Source organism: Aspergillus ibericus (genome assembly GCF_003184845.1).
Source record: "Aspergillus ibericus CBS 121593 unplaced genomic scaffold BO80scaffold_6, whole genome shotgun sequence".
Classification (NCBI taxonomy): domain Eukaryota; kingdom Fungi; phylum Ascomycota; class Eurotiomycetes; order Eurotiales; family Aspergillaceae; genus Aspergillus; species Aspergillus ibericus.
In genome coordinates, this window is record NW_020292104.1 from 276111 (window position 1) to 293994 (window position 17884).

The window sequence follows — 17884 nt, forward strand, 5'->3', positions numbered from 1 at the left end:
GCAATTTGCTTCTGGTGCGTCATTTGCTGATGATTATGTGGCTCAACAGGCAAGCAGCCTGGTAGGTTCCATATGTGTGTCACGTAGCTCGAACGAGATCTCTGATCCATCGACAGGCCATGAGTCCAGCAGCTGCCCGCGTCCTCGTACCACAGAGAGTAAGGTTTCCAGAACCTCGTGGCCGTGATGCACAGGAATGCTGATATACCTATTCGATTCAGCTAAGCAATGCTACAACTGCCAGGGTCTAGGCCACGTTCAGGCCGATTGTCCCACGTTGCGCCTTAACGGTGCCAACGGCCGCTGCTACAACTGCAACCAGCCTGGCCACCTTGCCGTACGTATCTCGTCACTCCCAGCTCGTGACTTTGCGACAAGCCGTTGACCTTCTCCTAGCGCAACTGCCCTGCTCCTGCTTCCGGTGCTCCCCGGGCTGCCCCTGCTCCCCGCGGCGGATTCAACAGCGGCTTCCGTGGTGGTTACGGATACCCTCGCGCTGCTACCTGCTACAAGTGCGGTGGTCCCAACCACTTCGCCCGTGATTGCCAGGCTCAGGCCATGAAGTGCTACGCCTGCGGCAAGCTGGTAAGTGTCCTTGCTATATGCTCGTGCAATGCGAGCGGTCGGGCTCATAATTTTGACAGGGCCACATCTCCCGCGACTGCACTGCCCCCAACGGCGGTCCCCTGAGCTCCGCCGGCAAGGTCTGCTACAAGTGCTCCCAGGCCGGTCACATCTCTCGCGACTGCCCCAACAACGAGGCCGCCGTTCAGCAGCCCGTTGATGCCGCTGCTCCGGCTGCGGCCCCGGCTGCCCCTGTCGCCGCCGCTGGCGAGCCCAGCGCGGAGGCTGCTCCTGTTGCGCCTGCGGCTCCTACCACCGCCGTCGCATAGAGGACGAATTTTATGACTGATCGATCCCAGTTCATGGGAGCCTGTTTCCATTCTTTCTTTTTGTAATAGGGTTTGCCGATATCGGTCGCATTTTTCATTATTCCCATGTTTCTTCCTTTGCATATATTGCGCCCCTCCTGTTTCACACTTCTCGGCACCGACCGTTTTCTATTCCTATTATGTATACGACGAACAAAAGTTTCACGAAGTCTTAGGTTCCCTTACTGCTTGGATCCTATACACGGCTCAGGGTCTTATGGTTGGCGTCTATTGATCTCCTCGGGTATCTTTCTCATTTTCCAATATAGGTGCGGCAAGAAAAGAAGGAGACGAGGCCAGGCGAGGTGAAGGGCGAAAGGAGCGCAGGAGAGACATTGGTGAACCGAAGCAAGCGCGTTGATATGCATGGGAAGAGGCTTCAAGTTGGTACGGATGGGATTGTGTGTGATGAAGATTGTGAATGGTCTGAAGGTACCTGGCGCGGTGGTTACCTCCTCATCTTTTCGTACTATATCCTCCATATATTCGTCGAATGGGAAGCAAAAAAATACTAAATAAGAGACAAAAGACAAGATACAAATAGCATAAGCGTCTCCAGTCCAAGGCGGTGTTTTGTATGGTTGAATGAGACGCTCTTCCAGAAGGGTCCGGGTTGGAGAAGGTCTCAGGTTGTAGCATTAGCAACTAGGTCAAGCTATCTGATTGATCCGGTGCGAAAGAGGACTCCTGGAGCTGTCGATCCATATTGTCTATGACTGTGGCGAGGGCTTGAAGCGTAGTCATACTTAGATCCCCGAGTTTGGGCCTGATACTGTTCTTCCTGTTACGGCCAGACCCCGTGACGGTGAGCCAATCTGCCCCGTCGACATTTCAGCTCACTTGGTGCTCTGTTGTGCGAAGGAGTTGGCATTCGATCCCATCGACCGCTTCGTCCCGACTTATAGACCGTTGTATAAGCTCGGTTCAGTGTTCATCATGCCCAGCTCAGACACCAGCGACGAATTCAACGATGATGTATGTAGCTACTTCTTCCCTCCGTTTTACAGAGTTCTGAGTCTTGACCTTGATTAAATCCCTTGGCTGCTTGTATCTAACATTGAGGTGACCTCGGGTCTCGATAGGTCTTCATCGTTGACATCGATACCATCCAAGCCCATGGTATATTCTCGTCTGTTCGCCTTCACTCGGGTCCGAATGCTTATTCACCCTAGGAATCGGGGTGGCGGATATCACAAAGCTGAAGACGAATGGATATTACACAGTTGCCGTATGGTTTACCCTACCTCCATGGGCATCCAATCTTTCTCAGAGTGCTTGGATATTAATGTGTTTAGTCCGTCCACGGTGCTACCCGCAAGAACCTTTTAAAGATCAAAGGGTTCAGTGAGGTCAAGGTTGAGAAAATCAAGGATGCTATCCAGAAGAGCTTGGTATGGGCTGACGGCTGGCATTGCCTATGGAGGAAATGTGCATGCTAACTGTGCAGCCCTCGGCGTCTGGGTTCATTACGGCCATGGAACTGTGCCATCAGCGGAAGAGGATTGTTCGGGTCTCTACTGGAAGCAAACAATTCGATTCGATCCTGGGAGGGTAGGCTTGCATTCCCCTACTGCTGCAGAGAAGCAACTCAGCTGACATTGCGTAGAGGCTTTCAGAGCATGAGCATCAGCGAAGTCTTTGGAGAGTTCCGATGCGGCAAGACTCAGTTATCGCACACCATGTCGGTCATTGCCCAGCTACCCAAAGAAATGGGTGGAGCGGATGGCAAGGTCGCTTACATCGACACCGAAGGGACTTTCAGACCTGAGCGTATCGCCCAGATCGCAGAGCGCTTTGGCGTCGATGCTGATGCTGCTCAGGAGAACATCGCCTATGCTCGGGCGCTCAACAGCGAGCATCAGTTGGAGTTGCTGAATACTCTCAGTAGAGAATTTGCTGGGGGAGAGTACAGATTGCTGATCATTGATAGCATTATGAATTGCTTTAGGGTTGACTACTGCGGACGTGGGGAGCTCGCAGACCGTCAGCAGAAGTTGAATCAGTTTTTGATGAAGCTTGCTCACATGGCTGAAGGTATGTGGTTAACTTGCTCCGGGTATATACTTTAGGGCTTATGTTGCTATTCACAGAGTTCAACATCTGTGTTTTGATGGTTTGTTCTCCTCCATCGTGGATATGAACTACTCTTACAAGACTACAGACAAATCAGGTCCAGAGTGAACCCGGTGCTAGTGCACTCTTCGCTGGGGCCGATGGCCGCAAGCCTGTGGGTGGTCATGTCCTGGCGCATGCATCTGCGACTCGGGTGCTCCTCCGTAAGGGCCGGGGGGAAGAGCGGGTGGCTAAGATCCAGGATTCACCCGGTCTGTCACCTTGATTGACGCCTGCGCTACTATTCTAACAGTCTATAGACTGCCCTGAAAGAGAGGCGACATATGTCATCACCAACGGTGGCATCAATGACCCAGATAAGGCGTGACTCCGATAAGAGAGTACGATGCACGGAGTAATTGAAGACGCATTAGGGACGAATCAGAAAGCAGCATATGGGGGATTGAAAGTCCAGTGATATCAGATTTCAGCTAAGGCAATCTATTTGCGACTGTAAAGCACTATGATGTCTGCGAGCAGTTGTTCCTGAAGCTATGTAAAGCACAGACGGAGTAGGTTGATAAGTATTCCAAATGGGAAGAGTTGCTCTCCGCCTTCTAAATTGCCGCTGCAAAATTTCCCGCTCAAGTAAAAGTCTCTCCGCGACCAACTCGTTTGCAGCGATACAATTTCCGCAAGTACCTCCAAACACCCTCTGTTTCCTTCTCTCAGCTCAATACAGTTATTCCTGAGAAGTCGCCCAAAATGAAGAAAGATCTCGAGATCGCGGGATTCTCAATCCTGCCCATACGGTTCCCCTCCACCCCGGCATTCGCAAAACCTGCAACCCATTATCTCTATCTCCGAGCCCACGAGCCTCGCATCCCAGACGCCGACACCCCGCGCTCCATGTTCATCGTCAACGTCCCCGCGGACACGACCGAAACCCATCTGCGCCACCTCTTCGGCACGCAACTATCCGCCGGCCGCGTGGAACGGGTCGAATTCGAAGCCGTCGAAAGCAAGCAAAAGAGCGCCGCCCCGCAAGCCAACATCATGAGCAAGAAACGCAAGCGTGTCACGGCCGACGAACTCCAAGCCCAATTGGACGGTGTCGAGCTCCCCTCCACGTGGGACCGACAGCTCCAGAAGAGCGGCGCTCGCGCCATCGTCGTCTTTGCGGACAAGCCCAGCATGGAAGCGAGCCTCAAAGCGGCGCGCAAGGCCGCCAAGAAGGATACTAAAATTGTCTGGGGCGAGGGGGTGGAGGATCGTCTACCTTCTCTTGGACTGCAGCGGTATCTCAACCATGAGCAACTGCGGTATCCGGATCGGGCGGAGTTGCTGCGCACGGTCAATGATTATATGACGATGTTTTCGCAGGTCGCGGAGGCGAGGAAGCGGGAGGAGGCGCGCAAGGCACAGGAGCCGGACGAGGATGGCTTCATTACTGTTACGTCTGGGCCGAAGTTGGCTGCAGCAGCTCATGAGGATGAGGCTAGGGAGTTGATCGAGAAGCAGAAGCAGAAGTCGCAGGGCTTGGAGGACTTCTACCGGTTCCAGTCTCGTGAGAAGCGGAAGGAGAAGCAGAACCAGCTGCTTAAGAAGTTTGATGATGATAAGAGGAAGTTGGCGGATATGAAGAAGCGGAAGGGGAAGATTGCGGTAGGTTTCCTTCCTATGACGGTAATATGTTTAGGTGCTAATGGTGTCTAGCCCGAGTGATGCGTTCGTTCCTACGGTTTGGCATTGGGTCGTTTAGCATGGCGTTTGGGAGGGTCGTCCAAAAGTGCTTGATTCGATAGAGGATTGGCTGGGGGCTACTGGATGATGTGAGTGTCGAAGCTTTCTTTCTTTTCTTCCTCGTCGTTTTCTACACCTCTGCATCTGATGAGTCCGCTGGGGCCAGAGTAGCAAGACTCAGCCTTTGCTTGATGTCATACTGTGTCTACAAAAACCAGCTTAATCCAATCTTCTCACCTCTCTGAAGCATTCTATCTTGCACCCTATTTGCTTGGTGGTATTCGGGTTGCGATGCTGACTTGATGACCTAGGTACATCTTCGCTTCTTGTAGACTATAGATATCTAACATGAATTATTATGCCGGTCCATCATCAGGATTAACAGTAGCTGTCTGCCTCGCCAACGTCCCAGTGATCCTACACGCCTAAAAGAATCATATCATCCCCTAAACCCCTGAATAGCAAAGAGTCCCGTTCAATATTCCCCTCCCCGACGACTCTACTGCATTGAATGTATATATCAAGAACGCACAGACCACCTGTCTTGGCAATGACATCGTCGGCGCATCGCATCGCATCGCAGCTCGTCACCAGCTCGCAATCGAATCCGAAACCAATCAACCCCAGGGAAACCAACATCCTCAGTATGTAGCCCTAACTTCATCACGTTCAAGCAATCTACCTCTTACCCACCGCCCTCCAACACACAGTATCACACCAACCCCACCACCAAACCAGTGTATCCTAAACCCCACCATCGCAAGCCCCTCCCAGCTCCCACAGCTATCCACCAAAACCACAATGACCTCAACCACCAGCAACATCAGAGACAGCAGCGACAGCGGCGGCGGCTTTCTCACCTCCCCCGCGCCCTCCACCACCACCACCACCGCCCCCAGCAACAGCAACAGCAGCAACGCACCCTCCCTCCTCCCCCAGCCCCGCTCCCATCCTCTCCGCCCAGGCTCTGCCAAAGAAGCAACAGTGATCAACTACGTGGATAGTACTCTCCTACGTATCGCGCGTCGGCACGCGAAGAAATTCAGCAAAGCGTTTGCGGATCCGAATCTCCCGGACTCGGAACGCGGGTATGAGAGCTTTGAGGAATTAGGGAGGGATTTGGAGGCTGTCGTGGATGTGTTGTGGGTTAGTGGGACGCGTATGTTTCTCTTTTCTCTTCTTTCTTCTTTTTTTCTTTTCTTCTTATGGGTTGGGAGTTTTGTGTGAGAGTAGGTGGGTGGGTGTGTGGGTGTGTTATGTGGAAGTTTGACGGGGAAGGACTGGGCTTGACTGAACTAGGCTAACGAGCAAGGATCAAACAGCATCACTTCAAATCCCCTACTTGATTTCCTTGGCCGTACAGGTTAATTCCTATCTCGCCGAGTATCCGTTCTCCGCGGCCGCTACGTTTCGGGTATTGGGGAAGTTGGATGAGGTTTTTGCGGCGCTTTTGGGGGAGGGGGAGGGGGAGGGAGATGATGGGAGGGGAAGTGTGGTTTCGATGACGGAGAAGGTGAGGATTAAGAGTATTGCGGAGTCGGGGAGGGTGGTGGTGGTTGAGGCGAGGGAGAGGGAGAGGGAGAATGGTGGAGATGAGGAGGAGGATGAGGATGAGGATGAGATGGAGGATGTGCTGGGTATCGAGGAGTATCCTGCGGCTGGGAAATGGGAGATGCAGACGGCTAGGGTCTACGAGAGGACTATGCAGTTGTTGGGGGATGAGTTGGCGAAGGTTGGGGAGTTTTGTGATGATGATATGGCGGCGGGAGAGAATGAGGAGACTATGTGTGATGGTGAGAATTTGGAAGTAGAAGTGGAATTGGAGGGTGAGGATGAGGATGAGACTTGATAAGGGTATGTTGCACGGCATCGCTTTCTTTTGGTGTTTAGGGCGTTTGGGGGGGTGAATCATGGTATCTACTGTATCGATATTGGGTGGGATGTCTGGTGTTGTACTGGTGCTCGGCAATCACTCTTCTCTGCTCCCGCAAATGCCGTCCGGTATCTTGTCCATGCAGTCTAGACTCACCTGGTGAGACCATCCGGATTTCCGGTCCCAACAATGGCCACATTAATCAGCTAGCAGGGATTGCAAGCGTGCTGCCGCGTTCCCAATAAGTGAGTGGGCTGACGCGAACCAGAGAAGCCATGGTGACTGGTGACGCCTCGGAGGGTCCGGATCAGTCACGAGTGGAGAGATGGTCTTGGTGAGAGTCTGTGACAATTCCTTGCAACAGTGGGTACTTCATGGTGCTTCAACCCATTGATATAGACAGACGACGATAAGCGTGGAATGCATGAGATATCCCAGTTCATCATGGTTTCATCAGCCATGGATTAATTACCAAACACCCCTGGATCTTGGAGACAGTGGGTGGTATGAGTTCTCCTTCCCAGACTCATGTCTGGTATCGAGAAGCAGATCCATGGTTCCGCATCGACCATCAACTCAACCTATCTACCTAGACAGTGCTAGGATATCATTCCTTGGGCTTCGCTTTGCATGCAGTCCAGAGAGAAGGTACTTATAGCGAAAGTACGGAGTACTTCTGGCAGGAATGCCCAATACCGTCTATGTAATAAGCCTGCGAACTGGTGGTAGAAAACCGTTCATATGCATGCATCCATAACGGCTAAGGTGTAAGGAGCGAGCGAGCGAGCGAGCGAGAGAGGATGGAAATCTGCAAGGGACGGTCTGCTTACGGCGGCATGGTAAGTGTAACCCAGTATCCGCACAGTGCACATACTATGTATGTATGTATGTATGTATGTATGTGGTGGTTGAGTCTCTTGCATCGCAAAAATGTGCTGAATGAAATGAAGGGGACCCTCTCGCTTTGATATACTCCGTACGGAGTACTAAATCAACAGTATACTGTGGTCGGAAGTAAGGGTGGTCAAAGCTAGCAAGGCACTAGGCAGCCTTATTCCTGGTAGATAGTCGATCGATTCAATCTGAGATAGTATTTCCCGGGAAATTAAATTTGCTCATTGTTCACGATGGCCCTGGATTCAAAGGAAGTATGAAGTAGGAATCATCGGATCTCCCTTGCTCATGCCAGAGCTTTGCCCAGTTCTCATCACCCATGGGGTGGGTGGCCAACGTCGTCCTTGGCCGATCGTTCTCTCCAGATTTCTCGACGCAAATTGGCCAGATACAAAGAGTGATGACGCTCGTATTCTGGCCAGCTCGCCTGCTGACTGGTTCCCCGAGTAGGTAAAGTTATTAATCACCACTCGGATCCTGCAAGGCGATCGCGTCGCGTGTGCGCGTCCGGGGGTACTTCCGTACTCCGTACAGAGAGAATAGATGCTTTAGACAGAGGATGCAATTGAAACAGACTAGCAGCTAGTAGCAACTACCAGCAATTAGCAAGACCAAGGACAGCGAACCAACCCCCTTCAAAGTTCACGAGGCTGATGAATTCTGTCTCAGACACTCGTGGGAATTCCAGAACCCGCCGTGCATCAGATTGGATCCTTACTGGCGCCCGTAGCAAGGATCCCAAAGCTGGGTACTTTAGTAGCATTAGTACATAGTACTTAGTACATACTAGTCCTCCGTACAGGGTAGCAGTAAGTACCTTACCATCGTGGTAATACCAATGACAGCCCGCCAGCCAAAATTACGAGTCGCCCGGTGCCCGGATCCCGACCAATGGGCACCACATGGACCTCAATTCCATGGTTCGAGCTGCCCCCAGTGGAGTCGCCTCACATGGACGGTGCCCGGGGACCTTCTTGCTCTTGACTTTCATTCCTCAACTGAGGAGGGTCTACACTTGCCCTCCGGAGGCTCCATTTTCTTTTAATAATCGCAGCGAATCCACACATACACACACACAACCTTGGAGCAGAATTCTTAGACTGTGAATCACTGAATCGAAGGGAATCGATGGCGATTGCTTACCCTCCAATGGCAGGCACGGTGGTTGAATCATGGTGTTTGGAATGCCGCTTATTATCCTTAGTATGGTTGCTTGGACCATCCCGGACGGCCACTATCTATTATTAACGTGAACCACAGCCAGTGGCACGGTGAAGTAATCCCTCATGGGTTGCTCCAATTAATATACTACTCACCCGACCACAATGGATTTCTTCAGTGTATAGCACCATCCACTCCCACATGGACGTTCTGTTTCTCGAATGTCCTGAAAACCCGATTAGGCCTCCGTCATACACAGAGCAGGCTAGCTGCTCCACGATCCATGGGTCTGGGGCGCATTGGTGGGGGCCATTTTCCTTTCATTGAACTTTTCCACAGTCCAGGCGCTGCCATATTTTTATTTTTTTTTTTTTTTTAATTTTTTTTTTTTGCCGGTTGTCTTTTGGGCTGGCATCTCGGGCGATTCGCTGTTAAAAGAGAGAAAAGACCGCTATTTCAGCTCTGCCATTCAGCCGCTCGGTCGGCCAGTAGGGCAGGGACGATCCATCTGAACAATGAGGGCTGAAGTGGCTGCAAACGGCAACCGATCTACGAATGACCGGGACACGCCTATGACGATAAGGGCCCATGGGCCATGGGACGAGAATGGAACCCGACGAGTCACCGCGCGAGGACGGGAAGGGAAAAGACCTCAACGACTCTGGCCGTCCTGCTCTCTGCAGGTGCATCGCTCAGGTCCTTGCAGATTCCGTGCAGCCATTCGGCCATATTTATGAATCCTGAGCTCCTCCCTATGTAGGTACAGGTCAATTCGGGTTATGATTGTCCTGTCATCATCCTCCATCCCAATCTGCCCGCCCCTTGTTCACTTGACATGGCCGATTGGCCAGGTATTAATGTTACGGCCACCACCCTCCCCTCCTATGAATGGGAACTCCATTACCTGGTCCCCCTTACCTGATGACGATGTGCTTGCGGATAAAGACCCTCGTTTTCCCGCCCTCCTGGGAGGTCGATGGATATAGTACTGTGCACATGCTGCTGCTGGTCTTCTCCCTCCCTACATAACTGGAGAGCTCAATCGGATCGTGATATACTCTGTACTCTGGCTTGGAAAAACCAAAGGCATGCGTACCTAGGTACAGTAGGCCCCGGGCGGCTTTTAAGCTTCACGAATTTCCAAGTTCTCGGAACCTTCAATCCAGCAGCCGAGCAGTTCGACACGATGCACACAGCAAAGGGGAAGTAAGAAAAAGAAGCGGCAGACTTTATTATCTGGGCCCATCCAGCTACCAAAGGATAGTACAAAGAATATTGCATGCGATGGAAATAAGGATCATGTCAGGCTGCAAACCCGCAGGATGCAGCAGTCATCTGGTCCCAGGGTGTTTGGTTGGGTTGGGGTGGTGGATGTGTCCACTGCATGTACTACGTACTATGTATATACCTGCGATACCTGTATTGGGTCGTTCGCAGCAGCACGGTAGGCAGGTATCCGTTGAGGTATATCGACCCGTGCCTGTACTAGTAGCTGGAGGGATGTAGTCTGGAGCAGGAGGAAATTCCAGCAGAGGTAAGATAAGACTAACCTCTGTTACCCTGTATTCCATATCTGGATCGCGATCTAAAACATACACCCAGTAAGGTTGTACACCCGACAGACAATCCAAGCCAGCCTTTATGTTGAATACAAGACAATACCGATACTGAGTCCAGGCTGTACTATCCCGGTAAGACCACCCGATCTCACCAGAGAACCGGGCCTTGTAGATCTGGATTTCGCTCTGCTGCTGAGCCAGTCAGATGGTTGGTTAGACTACGAGAGGGAGAGTGGGTGGAAAACGAAAAAGAAAATCACACGGGGAAGGTGAAAAAAAAAAAAAGCAAGAACAGAATAAACATGCATTCAGTAAATGAAAGAAATAATAATTTAAAAAAAAGGCCTGAAAAAAAGAGCCTTTTCCTAGTCGGCAAACTTTCGTCCCACCCAGCTGGCAGCGCGCTGCGCCCGCCCCTCATCTCCTCCGTCACAGTCGCAGCAGCAAGCAGCAGGACCTGCTGCTGGTGCTGGTACTGGTGCTCCTGCTGGCTGGCTTGCTTGCTGCTTGTGTGCTGATTATTCATTATTATTATTATTAACTATTTCGTTTGTTCGTCTAACGATTCTGCTTCTCCCGTCCCTGGTCTGCCCTAGCAGTACCTAGTACGTCGTAGCCATTCTTCCTCGTTTCCTTTCCCTTCCCTTCCCTTTCTCCCCTCCATCCTGAAGAATACTCTTTCTTCTACCCCTCCTCGCTTTCCTCTCTTCTGTCGTCCTGTTATATCCCCCTCTCCTTCAGTCCTTCCACCGTTCCCTTGTTCTTGTCGGAAAAGACGGAGTTAGTTTGCGGATAGTTCTGTAACTCTTCTTTGTGCCTTTTCCTCTCTTTTTCTGCTGTTCTTATTCTTCTCCACCTCGCCGGAGTTATCTCGATTCTCCAGTTCCTGATTTCTCTGACGTCCTGGTCTAACGCATACTTCATTTTGCGCTACCCCAACGAACACATCGCTTCTCATCCCCCCCCCCCAGCAGATTCCTAGGTAGCGTTTTGACATTGCCTGGTAAGTTGTCACTTTCTTTTCTTTTTCTGTTCGATCGCCTCGACTCGTACGATACTTTCTTTTTGTTTTTCCCTTTTTTGCCTTTTCCGGCCGTGTGTGGTTGCGCGGGAGTTGCCGGCCACTGTCTCGGTTCATCATCCCTTCCTGTGCGATCAGACTTATGGGATTCAACCGTTCGAGGCGCCGTTGGTTAAATTGTCGGCCCTGGGAAACGATATCTCCTGGTCGCTCTGCATCCGGGTGGTCGAAATGGCTTTCCATCCTCGCCCGGCACGGTCTGTCACCGACCATCATGCGCCATACGATTACGCTTCCTCGCCTTGATCCATTGCACGATGAGGTTCGAACGGTCGCTCGACCGATAGTTCTTCCATGGCTACTCCTGCGCCTCGGTCCTACTTGTTGAATCCTCGACCCGGCTGTTACATGGCTTGTGTGTTGCAGGTCCGTTGAAGACTTGGGTGGATCGATCGGCTCGGTCGCAACCGGAGCGGGCGGACGACTCTGGTAGCATCTTCGACGAACGCGGCCATGATGTGGTGACAAGGCCTATCTCTGGCCATTCACGCATTGTCAGCTCAATTTCAATTCTCTTCCCGGTTTTGAATCGAATTCACTTGATGGAATATGCACCTTTCCGGCTATCCCATTGCGACCACCCGAGGAACCTTCAGTCTTGGCACCTGACGGGGCGGGACCTGCAGTCGAGGCTGAACCCATCTTCACGTCCTGTCCCAACTTTCACCGATACGTCCATTCAACCACTTCTCCCAGCACTGCCTTCTGAGAGGACCTCTCGCCTAGTATTCAATCGTCTGTTTTCACACCCATTTCACGCCAATGCCTTCTGTCTGAGGTGCTGCGTACTTGTCGACCGGGCGCCTTTTTTTTCCCCTTGATCCTGCCTTTTTCTGTGCTTCTTTGCCGCTCCGCTTGATTTGGCCTTGATTTTCTTCATCCCCGGGCGGTCGTCCCTCAAACCTGCTATCTCGTACTAATTTCGTCTCCCAGGAAGTGATAGCATTTCTGAATCATTTCCGAGTCTGAACGATCGTACGCTCTTCTTTCCTTGACGACGCCAACGAAACCCCATTCGCACGGGCCTCTTTCGGTATAGAAAAGTTTGTTTGCTTGGGTTTCTGCTCTTTTACCTGCACTAAGGTATGCGCAATTCCGAATGGTCCAGAATCTTTCAGAGATGATGGGCAGCACTCCGCAGTCCATCCTAGGAATCTTTATTTGCTAACTCTTGCACCTCGCAAACCAGATACCGTTATCGCAGTTATTATTACGAAAGTCCAATTATTTACGTCAATATGTCTTTCCAAAACTTTGAATCGTTCCAGAACCAGCACCCTGCTGCTGACGCCGCCGCCGCTGCCCCTGGTGCTCCTGCTACTGCGGACACCACTATGACCGGACAGGCTGACCCTACCACCGCCCCCTTCCAGGGTCCTGCTCCCGGCGAGCCCACGGCTGCTGCTGTCCCCCAGCAGGCCAACGAGGGAAAGACCACCCTCTGGTACGCTAGACCATCCTAATGTCTCCGCCCGAGCAGTCTCTGACTATTGACTCTAGGATGGGTGAACTTGAGCCTTGGATTGATGAGAACTTCGTTCGTAACCTCTGGTTCCAAATGGGTGAGCAGGTCAACGTTAAGATGATCCGCGACAAGTTCTCTGGGTGAGTACACAATAATGCAGACTTCAGTCGGAAGGCGATCCTAATGTTGGTAGTAGGAGCAACGCCGGCTACTGCTTCGTCGACTTCGCGTCCCCTGCTGCTGCCGCCAAGGCTCTTTCTCTGAACGGCACCCCTATGCCCAACACCAACCGCCTGTTCAAGCTCAACTGGGCTACTGGTGGTGGTCTTGCTGACCGCAGGTAAGGCACAACATCCCCACACTCATCTCGAGGCATTAGCTGACGCTTTCCCGGTAGCCGCGATGACCGTGGCCCCGAGTACTCCATCTTTGTCGGCGACCTTGGTCCTGAGGTCAACGAATACGTCCTCGTGTCCCTCTTCCAGAGCCGCTTCCCCTCCTGCAAGTCCGCCAAGATCATGACCGACCCCATCAGCGGCATGTCCCGTGGTTACGGTTTCGTCCGTTTCTCCGATGAGAACGACCAGCAGCGGGCTTTGAGCGAGATGCAGGGCGTCTACTGTGGCAACCGGCCCATGCGCATCTCCACCGCGACCCCCAAGAACAAGGGCCCCGGTGTTGTCCCCGGTGCCATGGGCATGCCCGGCCCCGCGGGCATGTACCCTCCCATGGGCGCTCCTCCCATGGGCTTCTACGGTGCCCCTCAGCCCATGAACCAGTTCACCGATCCCAACAACACTACCGTCTTTGTTGGTGGTCTTTCTGGCTACGTCACCGAGGATGAACTCCGCTCTTTCTTCCAAGGATTCGGCGAAATCACCTACGTCAAGATCCCCCCTGGAAAGGGTTGCGGCTTCGTTCAGTTCGTCCAGCGCCATGCGGCTGAAATGGCCATCAACCAGATGCAGGGATACCCCATCGGTAACTCGCGTGTGCGTCTGAGCTGGGGTCGCTCTCAGAACAACTCTGGCCCTGCTGGCAGCCCTTACCGTCCTGCTCCTCCCCCGCCTCCCATGTACCCCTCGATGGGCATGCCCCCGGCTCACCAGTACGGCGGCTTTGCTCCTATGAAGGTTGGTTCCCCTGTTAGTCTCCGTCCCGGCCGTCGTGAATCCCACTAACGCCCCTGGTTTAGTAAAAGAACTTTCCGTTTTAGTTTGAAAGAACCAGCAGGAGTTTTGTCATTTCACGATGGGTCTTTTGTGTTATAAGTCTGCTATTATCTCCGCGAAAGTTACCCTCTATAGCTCTGGATGGGCATTTCCTCCTCTGCGACGTACTTCATATGCGAGCGCTTCCATTTTTAGCCAGATTTGAGCTCTGATTTCATCCCTATTCCACCACGTTTATCTTTCTTCTGTTACCTCCCCCCCCCCTTCCCTCTAACCCTCAATCCATATGTTGCACGTTTCTCCAGTTACCCCATGTTCCCCTTTACATTCTCCTCACGTCCTGTGGCCCTAGGTCTATGTTATTATGCGTATGACGGCAATCGGAATTGTTGAATTGCGCGTCGGTTTCCCTCTTATTCCCTGGGCAGGCTTTCTGCGAAAAGTTCATCTTCTGAAGTCCTTTCTCATGAAGCAATCCAATCGAATCATGTTTCGTTCTGAGGATGTTACGTCATGCTTTTTGCTAGACCGGCGGCCTGTACAACACGTTTTCCTCGCCTTCTTATTTCTCAATTCAGTCTATTATGGAGCACAGTGCTTTCCCGCTCGTTCGATCCTTTCCCTTGCTGGTCCCCCGTCTTGAGTCTGGCGTATTCCGCGGCTGTCCTAGTGACTTTGATTCTTCGCCTCTCCTGTCGCTGCTGAATCCTGCGAGGCGTCATCATCCCGGCTCGGACCAGTTCTTGGTGCGTCTGTCTCTTCGTTTAATCTGTAGTTACTGGCAGGGGGTTGGCCCCCTTCCACTCTACATGTCTTATCGGCACTGATGGCGGCATCCTGTTGTGACAAGGTTGGGGCGTTCGTAAGTTGGGTTGTTTCCTTTGTCTGGCCGCGGTGGGCTTCTCCGGCATCATATATTGGCATGTCATTTTCACGTTGTCTCTTACGGATGATTCCCCCTTCGCTCTGCAGTGAGCTCCGTGTTCCTTTCCGGCCCTTGCCTGTTACCTCGGGGCCTCCTTGTCTTCTGTTCACCGTGATCGAGAGCGCGAACTTTCGAGCTGCTCGCTTCTATCTGCTCGCCGTTCATGTACATGGGACTTGGTAGATGCCTAGCAATCTGAATTGGGCGCATGTCGCCAGGTCTGCGTGTTCGACTTCTTTCCTCCTTCAAACTCCTTAGTAGTCTCTCCGTTGCGATAGGGGTCACGCCTTCCGTCCTCCCGGCATCTCGCGGGAACCTCATCCTAAGATCTTATTCCATATGAGGGACACTCTCGAGACTTCCCCCATGGGGCAGGTGCTCCCTTCCGCGGCAGCGACGGTTGGGTATCGCCCGTCCTCTCAGTCAGGCTTGAGCCTGTCCCCTCCTCGACTCCTGTTGTATCCTTCTCATCCTTGAGGCGATACCTCTTCTAGGATCTTCCCTCCCACGCCGATCAGTTCTCTTTACTCTTAGTATCTTACCATCTCCCGGGGTCCACTTTCTTCCTTTCCTCATTTTATCTCGCAGACGATAGTACTTGGGGAAGCCAGGATGCGGTACGAAGACTGGGACGTGATTCTCTTCCCTGAATCATCCAAGGTGCCCATACAGGAATTTAAGACGCAATGTTTTGTCACCAAGGACAAAGGTCGGTGCGGCAGTCCAAAGCAGAGAGCGTATGTGCTGACTGAAGATACCAGAGTCGCCGTATCTACATAGTCCCGGTCTTGTCAGCCCGGCATCTTGTTCCCTACCACAGAGTAATGTGGGCCAATTGCCAGTTCTCACTACGTTCGTCCCGAGCTTGCGTCAAAATACCCCCTTTCGCGTGTCGGTTCATAGTTGGCAAAAACCGACGCCGAGCCGGTTGATGGAAAGTCTCCTGCAGCCAGACGACGCGGTGCTTTTTGAGGTGCGGATCTTTATCGACGGGCTATGTGTATCGTAGGTGATTACTCAGTTATTCAATCCAAGGCTACAGGCTGAGGCTGTGTGTCATAGTGGCAGCGTCTTCCACCAGAGATCAGGCTGGCCTCATGTTATCGGTGAGTGTTTGGTCCTCCTTGGCTTCAGGCATATTGCTAATCACACATCTCTTTCTAGATCTGAGTTCTTGTATGTTGCTCATGGGTCCTCACCCCAATTCTTCCACGAATCATATCCTAACAGCAAGACTCCCAGACGTCGACAAAAGTGGCAATCAGGATAACCTCCGTTTCCCGCCCTTCCATCAGGAGATCCTGGAGCAGAGACACTGGGATGCAGCCGAGCTGTACGGTCGAATCAGAGTCGTGATCGCTGAGGGCTTCTGTCGACCGCATCGCTACCCGCCGTTTGAGAGAGTCAAGGAGATCATCGCATTTGCCTTCCAGCATGCCCCTCTGCGTAAGTGGATACTTGGGCAATATTGCATGAAATCATACTCACCGGGGTGCTTTTAGAGGTTCTGGAGCATTCAAATATTGCCTGGCCGAATCCTACCATGTGGACACGGGAGCCACGGCTCTTCAAATACAACTCAGGCATCGGTCCCAGCCTCGCCCCGGAGGATTCCCACGCCCATTCGCCTACTAAACAGGGTGCTCAGGGGCGGATGATAGCTTCCAGGAGCCAAATTAGCAGCCAGTCAGGCAATTCATGGGCCTATCGAAATCTGCAGCGGCCGATGCCTATGCCTATGCCTCTTCCCCAGTGGCAAAGCCAATGCATGCCAGATCCTTTTACCGATCCGATTGCACGTCATCGGGGTGCGAGATCATCCTGCGAGGATGTCCCTATGCCCGATTATGTCTCAAGCTCCGGCAGTAGTCGCGCTATCTCCAGCATGACGGGTATTAGCTATGAACACAGCAAACATCCTAGCATCGTAACCCCCGTGGACGACGAGTCATACCGACAACTGATTGAAGCTCTGAGCCCGCCAAAGCCGCTGACCCTATTTGGTATATCCGCACCGACTAACACTCCTTCTGCCGCTTTACCTATGGGTACCAAGCTTTCTGCAGCAGCCGAAGCGCGTTCTGCACCCTACACCAAAGGCAGCAGCCGAACATCAATTCTGAAGGAGGTTTCACTACCTGGAACTAGAGAGGTATCCGGATCCAGCGCTAAATCCACCGTTCCTTCCGAAACAACCGCTGAGGGAACGACCACTAGCAAGATTCATGCTAGCCCTAGTCCACATGTCAAGAGCAGAAAGGAGGGTATGTCCCAAGCGAATAAGGACAATGAAACTTTGGGGGTTTCACCGCTTAAAGAGAGCGAGAAGATCCCTCAGACGCCCTCCAGGCCAGCCGTGCGTACGAGCGCGAATACGGAAACCCCAACTAGGTCCGACCGAAAGTTATCTACAAGCTCTGTTCTTGGGGAGAGCTCCCCCATTTCCTAGGGTGAAATAGTGTGGCCTTTATCACCCCAGGTTTTGTCCGTGGCGGGACTACAGGTCCAACAAGCTGGAATTGATGGCTTACTCCCCTGGTGCTAGATCTCAGCTTGCAGGCTCGGTGTTGAAAGTCACTGGGATCGATTGAAGCATTCTTACGTTATTCAGATAGGCGTCTCCTGTTCCCTGATGCTTTCTTCCTTGCGCCCCCTGCCTCAGATTCTCCTGCCCGTGTTCCTTTTGTTGCTATATTAATCTCGACCGTGAGAGTTTGTACGGGGATACACCGAGGCGGAGGCTCCGATCATGAAGCGGCTAAGCTGTTGACTCTCGTTACTCTTATCTATCATTCCTATTGAATACTGTAGTCTCTGGGCGGAGATGTATGGACATGTTGATGAACCATGTTTGTCAGGCCAGGCCATTGTGTCATAGCATTCGATGGGGTGGGGAGTGTCGTTACTATGGCTATCAGAATCCACAGACCCGTTCACGCCCGCTCAGTCACTTGCCCACTTCTTGATGCACGGAAGTGAATGTAAACCAATACACCCACCGGGCCTGGCAGGCGGCAGGCAGGCTCA

The 17884-nt window shown here is 52.3% G+C and overlaps 5 protein-coding genes across 5 annotated transcripts; 4 read left to right on the top strand and 1 right to left on the bottom strand.

Annotated features, from left to right (window-relative positions):
• The first annotated feature begins 3646 nt into the window (after positions 1 to 3646).
• Positions 3647 to 5092, top strand: BO80DRAFT_422201 (putative ribosomal small subunit assembly protein). The gene is made up of 3 exons (XM_025718765.1): positions 3647 to 4649; positions 4701 to 4816; positions 5039 to 5092. Exons 1-2 carry the CDS (start codon positions 3750 to 3752, stop codon positions 4707 to 4709), a joined length of 909 nt encoding a protein of 302 aa, XP_025578676.1. The 5' UTR covers positions 3647 to 3749; the 3' UTR covers positions 4710 to 4816; positions 5039 to 5092.
• Positions 5093 to 5528: 436 nt separating this feature from the next.
• Positions 5529 to 6576, top strand: BO80DRAFT_347916 (general transcription factor IIH subunit TFB6 family; the record flags this gene model as incomplete). Its single annotated transcript, XM_025715437.1, has 2 exons — positions 5529 to 5886; positions 6050 to 6576. The coding sequence occupies 2 exons, from the start codon at positions 5529 to 5531 to the stop codon at positions 6574 to 6576; spliced, it is 885 nt and encodes a 294-aa protein (XP_025578677.1).
• A 4332-nt stretch (positions 6577 to 10908) lies between these two features.
• Positions 10909 to 11843, bottom strand: BO80DRAFT_234285 (uncharacterized protein). Its single transcript, XM_025714494.1, has one exon. It carries the CDS (start codon positions 11509 to 11511, stop codon positions 10996 to 10998), a length of 516 nt encoding a protein of 171 aa, XP_025578678.1. The 5' UTR covers positions 11512 to 11843; the 3' UTR covers positions 10909 to 10995.
• Positions 11844 to 12533: 690 nt separating this feature from the next.
• Positions 12534 to 13941, top strand: BO80DRAFT_347569 (RNA-binding protein; the record flags this gene model as incomplete). The annotated part of the gene is made up of 4 exons (XM_025715427.1): positions 12534 to 12739; positions 12796 to 12900; positions 12954 to 13100; positions 13158 to 13941. 4 exons carry the CDS (start codon positions 12534 to 12536, stop codon positions 13939 to 13941), a joined length of 1242 nt encoding a protein of 413 aa, XP_025578679.1.
• Positions 13942 to 15469: 1528 nt separating this feature from the next.
• On the top strand, positions 15470 to 17531 carry BO80DRAFT_491100 (uncharacterized protein; the record flags this gene model as incomplete). The annotated part of the gene is made up of 5 exons (XM_025723678.1): positions 15470 to 15566; positions 15619 to 15862; positions 15920 to 15963; positions 16100 to 16303; positions 16360 to 17531. 5 exons carry the CDS (start codon positions 15470 to 15472, stop codon positions 17304 to 17306), a joined length of 1536 nt encoding a protein of 511 aa, XP_025578680.1. The 3' UTR covers positions 17307 to 17531.
• Between the last annotated feature and the right edge of the window lie 353 nt (positions 17532 to 17884).

Excerpts from the sequence above, each read along its gene's own strand:
- BO80DRAFT_234285 (XM_025714494.1), bottom strand. The coding sequence starts at position 11,511 with ATGATGGTCGGTGACAGACCGTGCCGGGCGAGGATGGAAAGCCATTTC.
- BO80DRAFT_422201 (XM_025718765.1), top strand. The coding sequence starts at position 3,750 with ATGAAGAAAGATCTCGAGATCGCGGGATTCTCAATCCTGCCCATACGG.